Below are 20,293 nucleotides of genomic sequence, written 5' to 3' on the forward strand. Positions count from 1 at the left end.
AACATCTCGCTCCTCTCTATTTTCGAACAATGTCGATGGGCCTCCTTCGCCCGAAACTTTCCCCCTCGTAATTAATAGTTGGTTTTAAAGTTCAAGTTTTCTCCCTTCTCGCTCGCCCTTGCACACTCACCGACTTTCCATTAATCAATTTCTCCACGGCGACAAGTTTACTTTATTCCGGCGTGTAACGCTCTACTTTATTTACCCGGCTCGGTCCGCGGTCCTTGTCGTTTTTCCACGTAAATCCCTCGTGCAAACGTTAATTTATTTCTGCTCCACGATCATTGAGATGCCTTTGACCCTCTTTGTTCCATTCTTCGTGCGTGAAAAAAGTTCGAAGCTGAATGATATGCGAAATCGTTCGCGAAAGGATTGTTTTCATTCAATTTGCCAAGATCGAACATTGGTTGATTGACGTGTTAATTTTGGTAAAACTGTTGTTTGATCTTATTTTAAGCTTTTCCTGATTTTGTTCAAATTAACGTGTCGTTGGAGAAGATGCACGTTCTTTATTTTAATGGATTGATAATTGGAAAGATGAATGAGATGAAGAAGAAAGAGAATATTTTTTTTATTTTTGTTATATTTCTCACGAAATTTTTGGTTTTAATTTTAAATATATATAAAACATATCGAGGAAACTGCACGAATGTTAAATGAAACCATTATAGCAATTATTCTTGCAACATTTTATTCGGCATAACCATTCCCGGTAGTGGCCCATTTATTTCTGCTCGTGCAGCACTTATTGCCTGTGACAGAGAAACTCCATGAGAAAATAGGAACGCGACATTGTTTCGTGGTCGATGCACGCTGTCGTAAAACGATTTTCGATTTTACGCGTTGAATGTGGCTGATCGAACGGGCCTCGATAAAAACCAGCCGGAAACTGTAGTGGCGGAAGGCTCTGACCAACGTGTCGGATGTGTCCCGATGGAATTTTGTGGAAATTTTTAGTCGTGATGTCCGTGGTCATTGTTTCGCTTTTCTACTTTTTCCTTCCTTTCTTTTCTATCCGTTCTTTGACGACCATGATAGCGATTTCTTTACGATCTATACACCATGTGGAAATAAACAATCTTTTTATTCGTTCAGTTTGAAAAGTAATTTTTAACGCGTTTGTTTAAAATATGTTTCTTGAATATGAAATATCGAATAATTTTCTTAATTTCAATTATTTCTATCAATTTTATCAACTGGTTGTACATCGATTGTAATTAGAAATTTTTCCAATAAGCTTTCTCATTTTGTATTACCAAAATTGATATTCAATTGTACGATATTCCTTATTTTTTATTCTTCGCAATATCTTCTAATTGCACGAACAACGAGTTTATCGAGGTTATTTCAGAAAGAAATCTTTCAAATTTCCTCGGTCCAACGATCGACCGGGGAATGATCCTCGAATTGTCCTTCTTGCGAAAAAAAGATTTTCTTGAACGAAATTGAACCTGCAGGGTTAGAGTCTTATTAACACGAATATAGCCAAGGATCCCACGAAATATAGGATACCTTTCTGATTTGCCAGCTTTCACGACTGTATCTCTTGTTGATGGGTCATCGGGGGACAATAATTGCCTGACCGGACCAGCCTCGCTTCCTGGTTCCATTGAAAGCTTTATTGCATCACACACTGGCATTCTCGATTCGGTGGAACGAATCGGCGACATTGATCCGCATCTGAGATCAGCCAGTGATTTCAGGGTGCCTCGATTGGCCGCTTGATTGGACAATTAATGTTGCTTTATGCGAACCACCATTGGAAATCTCGCAATTACAAGCCACACGGAACATTTCGAGATTGTTTTATGGTTTGCGTGATGGAGGATCTCGTTTGGAGAATAACTACCTGGATCACTAATTGGATTGGTCCAAGTTGTTCGTAAACTGTAGACTTTTTTGATTTTCAATCGTTATATAGTATTAGGTAGAATAAAACTATCTCGACGATTCTATATTTTCTACTTATAAGAAGAAACTTTCAAGATCGTCGATATTAACGAAACTTTTAGAACAGTGTAGCAGAATTCTTCCTGTCTACAAATCATACACTATATTAAGACAGATATTCGAAAGTTTTTAAGTTATTTGCTTTTAAAGTTTTCAGCTTGGCTTAAGCACGAACTATATTCTCCGTTTAATAACTCTAGATGCATATATACGTCCTTTTCTTTTTCAAAATTTTTTTTTTTACTTTAGAAATTAAATTATTATACAACTTTCGAAAAGAAAAAGAATTTGTAACGAATCTATCCCAAATTTGATCCTTTCTTCTTAATCCTGTCATAATCACGGATCGAATGCTTGATTAATCCCAAATTCAGCAACTTTGTCTAATTAACCGTGTGTCATTTGAACTCCGTTCAAACGTTTCGCTATCCATAATTGTTAGCACGCTATGGGATAACAAAATCCTATCCTCTCATATACGTATGAGTGCATCAGTGACGTTTAATGCCTCTTAGCCATAAGCCGCGAGGTTTGGACCAACGAGGACCTGTTAATACCACGGTTTCAAGAGGTTTGCACAGATCGAAGAGGCGAAAGCCACACGTGCTTCCTATAAATTGCATGTCCTCATAATTATCCGGGTCCGTGGTGGCCCGTACACTCCCTCTATCTGGAATCCTGGTGGACAATGGGGTGCCAAGTTATTACGATCCACGTTACGTTGATAAGCTTCATCGTTATACCGATCCTTTGGTTGGCATGGAGGATAAACTTGTTACTTATGATCTTGTTTAAAAGAATTCATATAAAAAACGAATTCATATAGATCCTTGTAAACTTTGTTCGATAGAAATTTTAACAAGATATTCTCCGTTGTTTGTGCTTTTCAATTGTGATTGAATTGTATATTTAATGGAGACGTAGATACTTGTTGAATTGTTGTGCGAGCTTGTTATGAATATTGGAGAAGATAAGTTTGAACGACTATTAATAAAACAGGATTATAAAAATTTGATTCTATTTTTAACTCTAATTATTTTTATTTATATTCATCTTACAATTCATTTTTAATATAGTCCCCTGCAATCTTCAGTGTCTTTTTAATTACCAAACAGCAGATAATAACTAGCGATTGTTTAAACTTTATATGAAATTTCGGTCCATCCTGAATTTTATCGCCGAAAGAAATTATAAATATAAATAAAGAGAAATCTCTAATTTGTGTCCATTAAAAGTCCAATCTCTAGCGCGCACAATGCGAATTCTCGGATAATAGCATGCAAAACTTGAACTGTAACCAAAATTGAAACGCGCGTGTTATTTCAACTATTATCGCGCGCTAATATCCCATTAAAACTTAATTCCTATCGTGCATGTCCAACTTACAATCGACTTACCATCCATTCGAATAAATAAAATCATTCGCCAAATAATCGAAACGAAAAAGACATCGAAACGATACCAAAATTTGTTCACCATTGAAAAAAAAAAAAAAATAAGATGATCCCTTTACGATCTGCCCATCGTGCTCCCCACGCACACAATAACCTCGCAAAGAGCTCTCGATATTGTATTCAATTACACGGCGGAATAGGCTTTTGAATGCGGCGCGGATTGAAATGTGGAATTACGATAACAACAATAGAGAACGCGATAAAATCACTTGGCCGAATACATATTCGATAACTTGGTTTTCGAGTTAATGGTAACTGCGACCATTATTTGCAAATCGCATCAGCCATTTGCCATTTCGTTGCTGGTCCATTGATCGGAATGTTCTTTTTATCCTTCCTGTTCCTCGTGTGCAGCATTGTTTCGAACGCGAGTTTTACACGATTGTCCTTTTCCCGCTCTTTGTCCATTCGAATGCTTTTAACTCTTTCGATCATTACAAAGGGAAGTATATCGATACGAGTAGTTTATTTATTTATCTTGTTTCTTTTTTTTTCCTTTTTTTAAATGTATCATTGTATTATTGGTTTGGAAATAGCATGATTCACTTTTGGTCTTATAAATTTGGAAATGATACATGATGAACGTATGTGTATAACATAAGTGAAGAAAGATAATTAATTAAAAATCAATTCAAAATATTAATGAAATATTATTTTTCCTTTAATAATTAATGCCTCGATTTACTTTCAAGAGTTTCATTAAATTCTAAATTGATCCCTTTACCATCCCTCAACTATTTAAAATATTTTGAAAACTCGTCTACGTATTTTATTGATTACCACGAGTTATTTACTCTATTATCTAGCCATTTAAATAACCATTCAGAAAGTTTTGAATTCTGAAACTTCTTAACTATCGAGAGCCAGTTCGAAAAGCCATTCTCCGAGAAAATTCATTTTTGTTATATTCTGAAACAAGAATATCAAGAATTTAATTAAATATTAAATATTCTGGATATATGGCAAAGATACGATTAATAATACATGATTACTAGTCAGTGAATATAATAATAGGTATAATATAATATAAATATATTATCATAGGTATTACGTATAATGGAATAACGTAACAGTGGGATGAAATAATATAATCATATGTATAACAATGAGAATCATACATTATAATATAATTAAGATAACTAAAGAATGTAACATGATATAATGTTACATTCTATATAAAATAAAATAGAAAAACAAAATAAATAAATTGGAATGTAATGAGAGACAACAAAAATATAAAATATTTTTTTCGAATTCGTTTTGGAGAATATTAATTTTCCTTATTTCCTTATTGAATTTATTATTGACACATTTGAATATATGTAAATATCGATTCTTCATAATTGTATTGATTATCGACAACAATATATAGTATAGTATAGTATAGTTACGTTTCGTCAGAACAATATGTTGTATCCCATTTCCTTTGTCATATTTCCTTTGTTATATTATATTATCTTTATCCGATTCTAATACGACTATGGAGATTATAGTTTCTAGCAGCTATTCAACGTACAGAATTGAAATAATTTAAGCTCATTGTCGTACTTCCTGCCAGCATGAGGTTGTGGAAATAATTACATTTGAAATGTATAACCAATTATTGTTCATCAACGTTTAATATATCTGTTTAAAAATAAACTTGTGAGAATAAACTACGGCATATAATTATTTCCAAATACAGGAATCTTCTAAAAAAAAATTTTTGGATAATTTTATTTTACGATACAAAAATCTAAACATTTTCTTAATAAAAATGGGAATTCTATATAAAATTTCAAAGTTTTAATTTTAAAAAAGAATTCTAACCATTATAACTATCTATATAACCAACTTGTTAATTAATATATAATTTTAATTCATGAAAAATATATATACTTAAATATTCTATAATAACGCTGCATCTGTTGAAGGATAAATAATCAATGAATGAATTTATGTATTAAACTCAAAACTGAATTTATATTTTTATTAGATTATTATTATAAATCTAAACATTTTTATCACTTCTCCCTCAAAGAATTAATTATTAAAAAAAAAAGAAAAAAAAAGACTTTTTATCGTCATTATAGATATTTATGCAGAATAAAATTTCTACGAATATAATTAAAAAAGAAATAAAACTTATAAATAAAAATTTGCCTCATTTTTCCAATATGGCATATATGGCATATATGGCTACATTATAAGATCATCATCATTCAAGAATATCCAATATAATTTTTATTCAATACTCGATAAAAACGAAACACTTCTAACACTACCATCGATGCATCTTCTCTATCATTTTCTCTTGCATTTTCCCATTATCCATGGACGAGGGCGTTATAATGTATCCGGTTCGGTTAAAGCATCGAAGCTGCACTGGGCTAACGTAACCCATTGTGCTGGCCGGTACCACAACATTGGTGTTAAATTGCAATTATTAATCGCGGTAAGTAAACTATACGAGGGGTTGCTACTTCCAGCACTCGAGACTGGTGGTTTACTCGTATCGTAATTTTCCAATGGCTTCTGTTATATTTTACAGAAAAATTACCATATCTGCATTTTAATTATGTCCCTACCTTCTCATTATTCCCTTCTCGTTGATTTAAAACTGAGACATTGAACGAGAAAAATAAAAGAAAAACATTTGTTTCTCGTATTGTACACGGTGATTGACTTGAAAAATAATTGGTAAAAATTAATCAGGAAGGAGGAAATATAAAGTTAATCTATTCAAAGTCAATCGAATAAATTAAGAAATTTAAATTACGAATCGAATTCGAAAAAATATTCATTAAACTTGATCGAAAGTAACATGCACCAATACGAATTACATAATTAACACGCAACGGGCGGAATTAACAACTTTTTCAACCTCTAATTGCGCTCCGAACTCTCATCACAAACTTCCTAATCCTTGCGTAAATGTTGAACACAGCCAACTATAACAAACTTTCGCAAGTTTCGAGCAGCTTTGAAGTTGTATTTCAATTTCGCAACGACTTCACCCCCCTGTATTTTCTCTTTAACTCTCCCTCTTCAACGACTCCAACAGTTGTTTTCAAATATAATTTTATTTATTGCCGAACAAACAAAGACGAAATTTTCCACAAAAAGGGGGGAGTAAAAAAGGAAAAAAAAGAAAAAAAATTCAGCAATTTCAACAAGCGTTGAATTCTCCTTAAATTTTACGCCATGTTCTGGTTTCCTGTGTGTCGCTACCTTTGCTATTTATCAACCGCATTCTTGGCCGCAACACAGTGTAGAAATACGCGAGAGAAAATGCACGGAGATAATTTTACCGCGTTTTACATCAAACGAGATTTGCTTTCGTGACCCGGCATAAAGAAACAGCTCTGCTAAACTACGTGGAGCACGCGTTGCGATCCTTACAAGTAATTTGCTCGTCTCTCTAGGAAATTATGTTCTTATTTCGCGAATAACTTTTAAATTTTGAAGATATTACACGGATGATGCACTCAGATGATATTCGCGAAATGAAAATTATTCTTAAACGCTGAAATTACCGAATATCAGTTTAAATTGATTAGCGTCAAACTTTGTGAAATTATTAAAAATTATATGAATGATGAAATTATTTTAATAATAGTTATTAATAATTATTTTTTTTAAATCTTTGATCTTTGGATTTTTATTTCCCTTTGATATAATTTGTAAATTAAAGTAAAGAAATAATTCGTGAAGAGGAAGACGAAAAGAATTCTATTAATGTAGCTTGAATTTATCTTTTCTTTTTTTTTAGATTTGTTTTCAAGAAACGTGGCTATTTATATGTCGGTTTTATTAATTAGGAATATGAAGCTAATTCACGTAAAAGTAATTTTACGGTTCATTTCGAATTTCCCTCCAAACTTCGTTAACCGATAAAGAAAGAATTTTCTTATTCGTGCTGTTGCATCGCGAGATGCATCGTCTAAATTTTTGCGCTCCATCTAAAGATATAACTTCTAACTTCGTCGGGAGAGCCATTTAAGCTTTTATTACGCCATCATGCTACACTTCAAGGTAAAGACTCATAAGGCTATGCTATGACGCATTTATGAAAATCATATTTTTTTCAAGAATTATCTTTCTTTATGTAGAAAAGAAATTTTAAAGAAATAAAAATTTCGCAATTGGAATTCCATGAAATTTAAATGCATCACACATGTATCTATAGAAAAAAATCTTAATTAAATTCGTCAAGTATATTTGTTCAGTTAACTATTTCGAATTTCAATTTACGCGTTGATCTTTTAACTCGAAATTTAAGTTGATTTATAAATACATTGATGAAATGGCATGCGAAATTTTCACGTGACAGAGTGATTCGAAGCCCGTTGTACAACACGTTCGTGTCAATGCAAGACACTGATTTCGCGTCTACATACTTGTCTGTCTGAAATGCAATTGCATACACGATGCGATGTATCGATAGCGTATGTACATATCGAAGTTGAACATTATGCGACCGGAAATAAATCGACTACTGTCAGATTGTGGAATGGAGAATCTTATTCGATTGGCAGAAATCGAGATTATTTCATTTCGTTTGTTTACGTCGTCAAGAAAATGATTCGTGAATAATATCATTTGAAGTTCGAAATTATTCATACGTTTTCCTTGGTAATGTTATTCTCTGCGTATAAAAAAAAAAAATTAGTGGAAATGAAAAATTTTTCATATAAAATTGAAACTTACTTTCTTTAAAGAATTGAATGATAAAAAGAAAATAGGTTCGTTTTTATTGCTAATATATATTAATAAAAAATCTCTACCTAACAATTATTTAATGAATATCAATTATTAAAAACTAACAAAGAAAGAAAATCGTTTTTTCTCTATTACAAAATTCTTAATATTTCTCTTCGCTTATTCTTATTAAAAAATCATATTTCTTTAAAAATATTTAATCAAAATAATGCTTATTAATATCCATAAAAGAATGAAAATCTGAATAAAGAACAATTCAAGAAGAAATCCAATAGTTATCAAAAACAAAAAGAAAAAAAAAACAAAATCAAAGAAGAAACAATTACATTATACTGATATACACACGAGTATAATGAGCAAACTTTAATAGAAGATTTTTCCAGTTAAAAGTAATTTTAAAAATGGAAAAAAAAAAAAAGGAAGAAAGAAAGAAATATATGTTAGTTTTCCCTATTTACTTTTTCAAAGAATCTCGTTAACTTGTTCCGCTCGTTTGCTTCTAGTACCAAGGGCGGTTCTGAAAGAACAATACCAAGGGGACGTGGAAGTGGACGAGGTGGATCTGATGCATCAGTTCGAGGAAGGGTTCGACAGGGCTGACTTCAGAGCTGAGTTCAGCCCTAGCCCTAACCTTGAAGGACCACAATCACAGCCGAGGGACAACGTGTCTCGAAATTTCCCCACGGTCAGCTCATCTCCACCCAGGGCAAGAACCAACAACGATGGTGAGTAATGGCGGGTGTTAAATTATTTCCTCTCGCAGAATTCGAGGCCCAGAGCTAACGTTCATAACATACCGCTCGAATTGCTTCTCTCACGAGTTGCATCTATGTATGGCAAACTGATTCGACGTCGATGAACTTCGTGAATCCTCTTCCTGCTTTGTGTCAGAGGGATCGTGGAACTAATTTCGTGGTGCGCGCGAAAGCGATCCTCGTTCCCTTGGCTGATGCGTTTTTACATTTGCAGAAAATTGGAATACTTTGTTGATATTGATGAATGGTGCAAATTTTTCTTTTCGTTTATTTGATTTTATTCATTAGAAGAATATTGAAATATTATTTTGTTTTGCTAGATTTTTTTTAGAAAAAAATAGAATTTTTTTCGAGCGGTATGTTTCACTGAAGAAAGTATTTTGTAAGGAGAAATCATAGCAATTATTATAATATATTATAATGATATTTAAAAAAGTACAAATGAGATAGAAAAAAAGAATTACAATAGAATGTCGATCTAAAAATTATTTTAATTTCTCTATACTCGTTCTTTTACCTAATACTTTCATATTTGAATATATCTAATATCTAATTATTACACGATGTATGCACAATAATCTGAAAAGATTTATCTCCCAATTAATTCGATATTCTAAATGGTATATAGTATTCTGTATCTTCACATTCTATGAATCAATATTTTCCAAAATTTACGTACCAATTATGCATATCGATAATCAATCTGCTTGATGATCTCTCCTTCGAATCACTTTCATGATCTATTCGCACGCATATACGCACGCATGTTTGCTTGACACGATTTCTCACCTTAACACGGTCGGTTGGATCCGCACTGATACATGGCATACGCGTGCATAAACATCGAGCATTAGCGAAACCAAACTCATTATCAAACGCGAACATTAACGCTCGAACGTAATTAGGGTTAATGTAACGCCGATATCGCGTTGCTTTATGATTTATATACCTTGGATATATATATATATATATATATATATATATATATATATATATATATATATATGTACATAGATATATACGTAGAACTCTTATCTGGTGATCCGTGCCAATCCACGAGTATTTTCTTGGTCAATAACGGTTGGCGGTTCTGATGCTAATAGGAAATCGATAGCCTTGGATTTGTAAACCTAGGGAGGAGCGTGCATCTCGTGTTACAGAAAGTACAAGTCCAGATGCAACCAATCGTCATTGCTCAAAACGTGATACGGTTTCTGGAATTCGGTCAACGATCGTATTCGTCATGCATCCCTGCATTTTGATAATTGCCAACCAATTGTTTGCAAATCTACGTAGAATAAGATATTCATATTGCAAAGTTGAAATAGATCTTGGAATAATATTGGAAAATTTAGAATAATATTGTTTTTTTTGTCTTTGAAAGAAGATTAATTTTGTCGGCAAATCGTAGAGATTTGATTTTAAAAATTTTATTTGAGAAATATTTTACTTGCATTAAAATTGTTGATGATTAAATAAGATTAATATTGCTATGTGATCTGTATTTTTAATTATAAGTAATTTTAATCATTAGAGAAATATGTTGTGCAATCAATTAACAAAGATTTTCGAGTAAAATAAATATTTCTGTGGAATGTATTCAAGTTAATTGATTCTATTCTTCCTTGAAACGACATACGAGAGACATCAATTCCCTGCAATCCGCTATCATTGAAACACGACAGATGCTGGAAAACTAGATATCTGGCAGACGTCGATCTCTGTTGTCCAGGATGGCATAGCTGGTTCTACTTTAGAAACATGAAACGTGTCATTGGTACACTGGTATTACTAATAGCAGTGGTGAATAGTGGAGATTTGAGGCAGAAATAGTTCGATGCCAGGTCTGACCAATATGGGACGTTACTACTTGGACTCCAATCAGTGCCAGAAAACTCGAGAATATGCAGTATTAAAAATAGACCTCTTTTCAATTTGAAAATTATTCAACTACGATTAATTAATTATCTCTCATTTTCATTAACTTTTTAATTTTTCTCGATTATTGCTTGCACTATTCTATTCATTTGTTTGTTTGTTCATTTCACTTGAATTATCCCGAAAAGATTTATTAAAAAAGCTTTAACAAAAGAAAAATAGAAAAAAAAGGAAGAAATTAAAAATTATCTTTACACCAAAATAAAGAAGTCAATTATTAGATATTAAATTATCAACACTATCTTCATATTTCGAGAAACAATTCCCATCTTTATTCGCCTCATATAACAACTATCCCCACGTGCACGAGCACGCAAAATATACCAAGAGAACAGGCTGTGCATTCCTAAATTAGTTCAGACAATCATACCATCGTCTATATTCTTCTTATTAAGATTCGATGCATCACCCTACCTCTCCGTTCCATATTGAATCCATTTCACTATAAATAGAAAAAGAAACTCGTACATCTTCATAATAAACAATACGCTGTGCATTCCTAAATTAGTCGAGATATCTTCCTCTTTTTTCCCTCTTTGCCTGCACGATGAACATATTTTGAACGAAGAAAAACACATCGTTTTTAATCTTTTGCAAACGAGTACTTCGATTCTTGGCAGTATTTTTTATATAAAGATTATTAAATTATAAATTAAAGATCTAAATATTAGGAATAAAGAAAAATATGTTTTAATATCGTATATATATAATTTATATAACGATATTCAAAAGGTTAATAATGCAAAATTGTCGCTTCTTTTGTCTATCCACACGAAATTTTTTCTTTTTTTTTTTTTTTTTTTTTCATCGGAAGATTGCTGGAGATTTTTTAAAGTTGAATCCACAGATGACATATCTTCAAGGATCAAAGGATCTTCTAGGTTTAATTAATTAACGAAATAATTTTTGATTAATTATCTTCTGAATTTAAATAACGCTTATAAAGTATACAGCATTGTAACTGTAATTAGTACTGCATAATTCGCGAAGCTTTTGATGCTCTGAGTGCATAATGAAAATTTTAATGTGATATAGTACGGTGAATTTTCTCTCTTTTGTTCGATCATACTTTAATCGATTTCCACTTTAATATGTTTTCGTTAAAAGAGAAACAATTCGCGCATTTCATGTTAGCTAGTTTCGTTCGTGATTGATAATTTTAATCTATAAATGATAAAAGAATATACTAATACACTTATTTACATTCTAAAATTATTTTAAAATTCTTTTCAAACTTATAATTTCATGCTTTAAAGAACTACTATCTTTTAATTAAATTCAAAAAGATTATTACTAAATTAGTAACTAATTCAAATATCCATTTCCAAACATCATGTTTTGTGAAAATGGATATTTGAATTAGATTAAAATGACATGGAATCATATCTCGATAAAATTACAACTTAATAAACAAATGATAAGAAATTTTTAAAAATTAAAATACACGTTTAAACACAATAAATACATGTGCACACTACTCGAGTACAATTAACCATGTGGAACCAAGCTACCTTAATTAATCATCAAGCAAATTTACCTAGTCTTAGTCAAGGTGTCGACGATATTCTCTTCATCCCGCTCTATTTCATTTCAAATATTTATCGCAATTAATTCGACGACGATCTCACGACGACGCGTGATAACGAGCAAATACGTAAAGTGACGACCCGATGGATAAAACGTTCTGTGGCGATTGAACGACCGACAAAGGGAGCCCCCTCTCGTTGTTCGAAACTTCGAAAGCGATTTTCTCGAGTTAATTTCCTGTCTACTGATTCCTTTAAACGCGCCCTCGCTTCGAAGCGCGATGACGATGAAGATGGGGATGGAGGAGAAGATATTCGAATCGAGGCAAGTTTATTAAATGAAGTAAAAAAAGCGAGAGAATAGATCTTGTTAATTGTCGGAAATGAAGCTAATATTCGGTGATTTGGAGTCGTTTACCAGTTGTTCTATTCTCTTTTGTTTTGACTTTGTTTGTCGGTATCTGTAATAGCGATCTTATTAGTCAATAATTATTAATAATTGACTTGCATTGTATTGAGTGATTGACATAATTCAAAATGTAAATTAGTAGGAATTTTTTAAAATTTCTGAAAATTTTATATACTGGCTTTTTTAATCATGTAATTTTTTGTTGTATCAAATTTTGATTATTGATTACCGTTCATTTGAGACAATAGTGATATAATAGAGAAAAAATTTAAAATCAGACAATATAAAATTTATAATTTATATAATATAATTGCTTCAAATATAATTTAAACGAAAAAAACGATCAAAATCATTAATTATCGAAAGGCCAATAAATTCATTCACATAAATCCATTTATATAATTATACAAAAACAATTACCATTAAAATTAATCTACGAATATTATTGTGTCCACGAATGAATAAGGACACGCTAAACGTTTCAGCCCGAAAATTTCTAATTAGCCAGCAGTCGGAACGAATTGTGTGACAAAATTGAATCATGGAACTTGAATTTCAAAGATTCTTCCGCGAGTCTTGGAAGCTTTAATTGGAATTCTATTCACTCGGACGCGTTTCCAGTCGCGAGTTCTCTTGCTTCGGGTACTCTTCTTTCCAGATGCTCGAACGTACTGAAGAAAAAGAGACAGAGAGAGAGAGAAAAAAAGGGAGAAAGGAACGATCCCTTTATCCAAGAGTTTTGCCTTTTTTATCGCGTTTAGCCACTTCTTCGTAACTCGTTTAATTTCATTTGAATACATTTACGCCGAGAGAGGAGAGTCTTTGGAATATCATATTAAACAACCTTCGTACTCGAACCGCTCTTCACATTATCCATTATTACAAGTTATGTTTAATACGTTTAACTTTGATATTTTTATTCGTTCGATATTTGAAACCTGCTCTTATTAGTTTATTCAATGAGAAATTAATATCGGTCGATCCGCTTGATATGAATTGATGTTTGAATTCTTTTTTTTTTTTTTTAACATATATCCAATCAGTTTTATCGAGGAAACTTTGTAAAAAAAAGTGTACAAGATCTTGCTTATGAAAGACTTATTTGGAAATTCGTTTTTAATTAATGATTATTTGTAAAAGATTTCTATAATCTTTTTTTTTCTAATTTTTATATATTTAAAATCTAAAATTTTGATCTAAACAAAAAATTATTGAAATTAAAAGTTAAAAAATTAAAATTTGAATTATTTCATTCGTATTACTGATAAAACTAAAATTTTGAAATGCAGCACGAGCATAAATTTTTTAATTTCAAATTTGCATAAATAACGAATGCTTCTTTTAACTCTTGCATCAATGTCACGAAAAAAGATTTAGACGAATGTGAGAGGATATAGAGCACGTTATGTTAAAAAATTACATTCGTGAGATATCGCATATTCATACTACCATAGTTAAATGTTAATTAATTTTAAAAATTCCATAAATTTAAAAAAGAAAAAAAGAAAGAATCACAAACCAATATTTCAAATTCTAATATTTCTAACATTTTTCAAGATACCTTCAAAATTTTCATATCTACATAAGCTCAAATATATATATATTTTTTTCGACGTCTGTAAAAAGTACACAGTTCAAAATCTAGTTTAAAAAATTTCAGAAAATTTCATTTCACATCCATCAATCTAATAAATTCCTTCTCTAATAAAAGAATTTACATAAAAAAAAAGAGGGAGAAATAAAATATCTAAAAATTCATGATTATAACACCCTATATTTCCTATATCACCCTTCCTGTCGTCGAAGTAATTCCAACGATCTCAATGAAACGACGGCAGGGAGGGTAAAAGGGAAGAAGCGAGGCGTTGAATACGCTGATTCGACCGAGTTCAACTTAATCACGATGACAAAAGTAGGGGCCAACTAGTTTCGTGCGTTGTATTATACACGCCCCGGCGACCAACTCATTAAACCCACGTAACCGGAACTCAGAATACCGCTTCGAAAGCCACCGCGGAAACTTGGAGAGCTTTCGTCCAAGAAACAGTCTCGGCCTAGGTGTATGCACCTATAATTACCTGGATGCGACGCAGCTGGAGCCTTTAACAGCTACTCTCCTCCAGTTCCTCTCTCTCTCTCTCTCTCTCTCTTTATCTCTGTCTCTTTTTCCCTGATTGATTATCTTCGCGCAAATCGAGTATCTTACGAATGTTTTCCTATTCTTTTCATGAGGAAAGATAGGCTGCTTCTTTAGGTTTTCGCCACCAATTTCTGTTGTTTTAATTTTACAGCGTTTAAACCGGAAAATCGGCTATGAATTTCTATGACCGACTATGAAAGGTATAGAGTCGTTTGTCTCGAACGCTCTTTTTCCTTCTTTCGAATTGGATTTCGCGTATTTGGCGAGGGATCAGAGGGAGATTATCCTTTTCTCGGTTTTATTTCGTATGGGCAAAGTGAAAAAGGCACTTTGTGACAGGGATTAGAGCGAGTAATTGACTTTGTAAGTAGGTCGAACGAAGAGATTATAGATATCTTTCTTTCTAATTTTTTTAAATGAATTTATAAAAATGTTCAAAGGAAATTTATAGTTTTAAAAATGAATTCCTCTGTTAGTTGGATAAACGAATAAATATATTATTCTGTTTTAATTTCGTTCCATATTTATTATTTATACGTTGAGAAATGTTAAACTATAAAGGGAAGACAAGGAATTTGTAATGATTCCAATCTTCACGACATTCAAAAAGAAGTTTTACTGTAAAAGAAACAACTTCTTTTATTCAATTGAAATCAAGCTTAACAAAACTGTATGTTTTAAAAAAATTAAAAAATTCGTGATAAAATAAATTGAAAACTTCTCAGAACTTTCGTTTCCAATTTTATCAACTCAATGTTCTAAATTATACAACCACATCAACGCTTGTATCCCTTATATAACATTTTCTATCCCGCTAGTATCACTATTAATCAGAAATTGATAGCAGTTATTGGCAATAACAACTATCGACCAACTGATACAGAGAGTTTCAGTAGTTTCAACTCGAGAGTATCCTATTCCAGTCAATACATTCTCCAAAGTCTGAACAGGTTAACCATAGGGTGGTCAAAAGCACGAAAATCGTCCAAATTTTAGAAGGTTAGTTTAGATTATTCATAGAGATGGAGAGATCGTATTAGGATTCATTATTAACTATTCATGCGTACGTCTATGCGATCAGATCGAATAATTCACGAATCTGTTGTAATATTAGGGAATTGTACGTAAACGAGACCCTCAATTGATCGTATTAGCATGGTACGATAGTTCTCGCTTTGACGTATACACCACTTGCCTAATGTCGTTGGAGCCGTATACTGACGAATTGTTTACACAAAGAGCGAGAGAGAGGTTAAAGAGCTACAGAGTAGAAATCAATGATTTCGAGATATTGCGTAATTGAATTAATATTATTGTCATATTTGCATTGGACGAAAATTTAAAAATCTAGATTATTGTTATTATAGTCTTTTCTCTAGAAGAAATCTTCCAATAATAATTTTGCAATTTATAATAATGTAGAGATGTTTGAAAAGTAAATTTAAAATTTTTTTAATATCTTCTATGTACTTTTGAAAGGTTTTCTGATATTTTTTAAAATTAGAAACAGAAAAAATTCGAATTGGAGGTACAATGGAGGTTATGATGTTTGCGCAAAAGTAATACTAAAAAACTATATTTACCGAAGTTATTTTAAATTATATATTTTTTTGAAAATAGGATTTTCCAAACTTACAGGTTATCAGTACGAATAACAATATCGTATTGTTACATTTGCCTCTAGTATGACTCGCATAAATGTCGATCTATTCTCTTTTGTTTCATTTATCTTTCGTTTGAAACAGTGTTGCTCTTCTCTATTCACTATTATCAGATTTCAGTTTTCATAAAAGTTCTCTATTATTCTCTTTGAAATGGTGCAATAAATTCGCATAAAATTCGAGAATTTCTTTTTTTATGAAACTAAATCCAAGAAGTTTTTGGAATATATATATCACAAATTGCATGTCGATGATAAAAGTTGGAAAAAGAGATATGTTTATTTTAATCGAAGAAAACGATATGTTGCATATCGTTAAGATCCAATATATGTAACAGAAACTTTATAGCGGCTTCTTTATGCTATCGTGGTTAGAATTTAATTAAGCTTCGTCTTTGCGGTTTGCTAGGTTTTCGCTCTAATTAAAGCTTGATATTCTTGATGGTTACATTATACTGCTATGATATTCTTTTTTTTTTGTATATTGTTTTTTATATGAAATTATTAAATTATAATTCGTCCATTGTCTCTTCTTTTTTGTTTATGTTTATATTGATTGATGTTTATGATTGATTTTGAAATTGTCTATTTTTAATGATAAATTATGTATTATCTTTTTTATTAATAAAAAGTTTGAAGATTGATGCATATGTTATAATAAATTTATGAATAAATTTGCCATTTGATTTGCATTTTACAATCTGAAACATTCGTGAAAATAAAATGAAATATAATTTCAAATCAGATTGAAAGATGAATATATGTTTGTCCAAAAGAAATAATTGCATTAAAATTGAAGAAATAAAGTTTTATTATGAAGAATTTATCGATAAAAATTTCCTCGAAATACACTATTGCATATTTTTAAACAAGAAACACATTATTCATTTATTCAAATACTTCTATTTGAATAGAATAATATTATTCTCGAATAATCATCCCTTAAATTTTTGGAAACCTGCCAAAGACACAAACCAAACGCCTTGTACGACACTTATATTATCTGTTCCACCAACTATAGGTGCCATATTTTTCCTTATCTCTTTCATCGTGTGCATTAATTTCAATCTTATCGTTCTAAACTATAACTTCATCCATCAAACACCAAGAAGGTAACCTACTTTCGATAGAAAAAAAGAACGAGAAGGTCTGGTCAACCTTATTTTACCCGAGTGAACGAAATTATCCTTTCGCGACGCGTGTCTATCATCCTTTTTAATCCAATCAAACCTGTTCAAAATCCAATTTCCTCCAGGCGTAGCCCCTTTAATGCCACCCACGTCGACTTGCTAAAATTCTGCCGCGCGTTCGACCTTGTTAAATTATGAAAGGGTATGCTACTATGCACGAGTATTATCGATGTACCTTTCTCTCGACACATTGCCATGATCTCTATTTTTTTTTTTTTTTATCTAACAAAGATCTTGGCGAAGTCAAGAGAAGCTTGGCGAATGCAATAAAGCGATTGAACAACGTCTTTGGATTCGAATTCTTTTCTTTTGTAAATCAATCTCGAAGCGAATGTAAAGAAGAAAATGGATTGAAAATGGGCAATTGGAAGGCTATTATCGAGTTTGAGGATTAATTATATTTCGCGATGTATCGCTGGAATCTTTATATATAACAATTGTTGCGAAATATCTTCCATCTTAGAATGATTACAAGATAATCTTTTATTTGTTTTCCTCGAATGTTTGTGATCCGTTGAAGAAATTAGCAAATGAATGGGGTGAAAAAGTTTCCACGAGAGTACTTGAAAGGAATTTTCTTAAAGGGTCGACGATGAAAATACAATGAATAAAGAATGAGGAATGAATAAGGAAAATAATCCGGTGGATAAGATTAATTATCAGGTGGATGGAAGAAGAACCTGGATGGAAATTCGAAGATGCTGCAGAGGGTGGAAGTTTGAGAGCCAGGTATTCGTTACAAAGAAAGGAAATAAGGGAAGAAAAATGAGGAAAGAAAGTTTTCAAGGAGACAGGGGGAAAAAACCGGTGGTAAACGTTGCATCGGAACGTACTACATCAACATCAAGTGGAAAAAAGTGGCGATAAACGAGAAATAAGAGAGGGAACACAAAGAACGATACGTTGAAAGGAAAATATCTAAAGGGAGAAAGATGTTGGCGCAACTGGGAAGGCAAACTAATTAAAAGAAAGAGAGGAAAGAGTGAAATAAATGGAAAGTTCTTATAAACTGGTGTAAAAGTGAACCGAAAATTGTGCCAATGTATATATATTCGTAGTAAAATGAATATACATTGGATCAAACGTTATATAAGAGGAAAAGCTAGCCGATAAAATGAACTAAAATTACCCAATACGTGAAAATACGTGTAAAAATGAAGCTAAAAATAAATTCATAGAAATACGTAGAATTTAAAAAAAAACTATAGGTAAATATTTGAGAAAAAATGTTTCTTTTAGAAAAAAATAATATTATTTGTAAGAAAAATGGATTTGTTGATTCAGTTGATTAAAAAGAATTCCCCGAATAATTTTTCTGTTCTTTTCTGAAAAAAAGACAAAAATTCCAATCCTTTCGAATTCTAATCTTTTTATTAATACACAAACAATTTCTGTAATTTCTTTCCAATTAATATTAATCGCTCGCGTATAATTTACAAAACGCATTACAGCTCGGTAGAATTAGGGCCAAACAATCCATTTAAACTACTTATCGTCATTTATTTAATTCTGGTTCCCCTCAAATACCTGTTTTGCATACTCTCCACACCTTCGAGCTTGTTTAACGCAAATAGACCAACGAAACCACACATAACTACAAAACAAAACGCAATTACCATCAGAGGCCATGATCACCGCTCTATCCATGACATGCACGGTACGTCACCGCGCCAACCATGAATCCACATTCGTGCAAAATTGTGAAAATTGGGGGCACTGGGCCCTCCAGCAACTGATTCATTCAACCGCATGCTTTAACGACCGCTGCTAAGCGTTCAATTGCCGGCCACGCAGATAATTCAACCTTCTAATTAAAACCATTCTTACCCCTCGTGGGTCTATTTCAAACTTATGGTCAATAGAATTACAAATCGTGTACAGTTGAAGACACGCAACGTGATAATGTATCGTTACAATTTTTCTGTTCATTATCCAGGTTCATTATTTGAATCGTGTAGGTTTATTCACAAAAGAAATAAGTTTATGGATTGTCCATAGCTATCAGTGTTATCATCTTAATCTGGCTCTTAATTCTGAGCTTGGCATCTAGAGCAATATCCTTCCAATTTTGCTCTCCTCTTCCTCTTTATTTGGTTCAATTGTGTGCGATTATAAAAAAATAGAAAATTGGTTTTATTTTAATCGTATTATTATTCGATATTTTATGATTTTAAATAATCTTTAATAGAATTAACTTTGTGTAGAATTACTTTTTCTTCTCTAATGATGTCTATCTTCTCTTTTTTCTATAATGATTTATTATGTAATCATTATGAGTATCTCAGATTCATCCACGCAAATGATATAAAAAAAGTTGATTGGTTTATTCTTATTTTAATTATATTATGAATCAATATTTTATAATGCTTATTATAATGAAAACTGTATCAAACTTAAAATCCTCTTGTATAAAAATTCATCATTGTAATTATAAAAAAAATGAATTGATATTAAAAAAAAAATAAATTAAATTAGACTTTAACAATTTGAAGAAGTATTATATTTCATCTCACTTTGAAACAAAAAGAAAATAAAAAAAGAACATCGGATTCATCGACATTAATGAACAA

The 20,293-nt window shown here is 31.6% G+C and overlaps 1 protein-coding gene across 1 annotated transcript in view; it reads left to right on the forward strand.

The window, feature by feature from the left end:
• Positions 1–20,293, forward strand: part of LOC724835 — a 91,615-nt gene that overhangs the window by 57,329 nt on the left and 13,993 nt on the right. The window contains exon 5 of the mRNA XM_026440859.1: positions 8,609–8,830. Coding sequence (XP_026296644.1) covers positions 8,609–8,830 — 222 coding nt within the window. The remainder of the gene's footprint in view (positions 1–8,608; positions 8,831–20,293) is intronic.

This window comes from Apis mellifera, linkage group LG1 (assembly GCF_003254395.2).
Source record: "Apis mellifera strain DH4 linkage group LG1, Amel_HAv3.1, whole genome shotgun sequence".
Classification (NCBI taxonomy): Eukaryota; Metazoa; Arthropoda; class Insecta; order Hymenoptera; family Apidae; genus Apis; species Apis mellifera.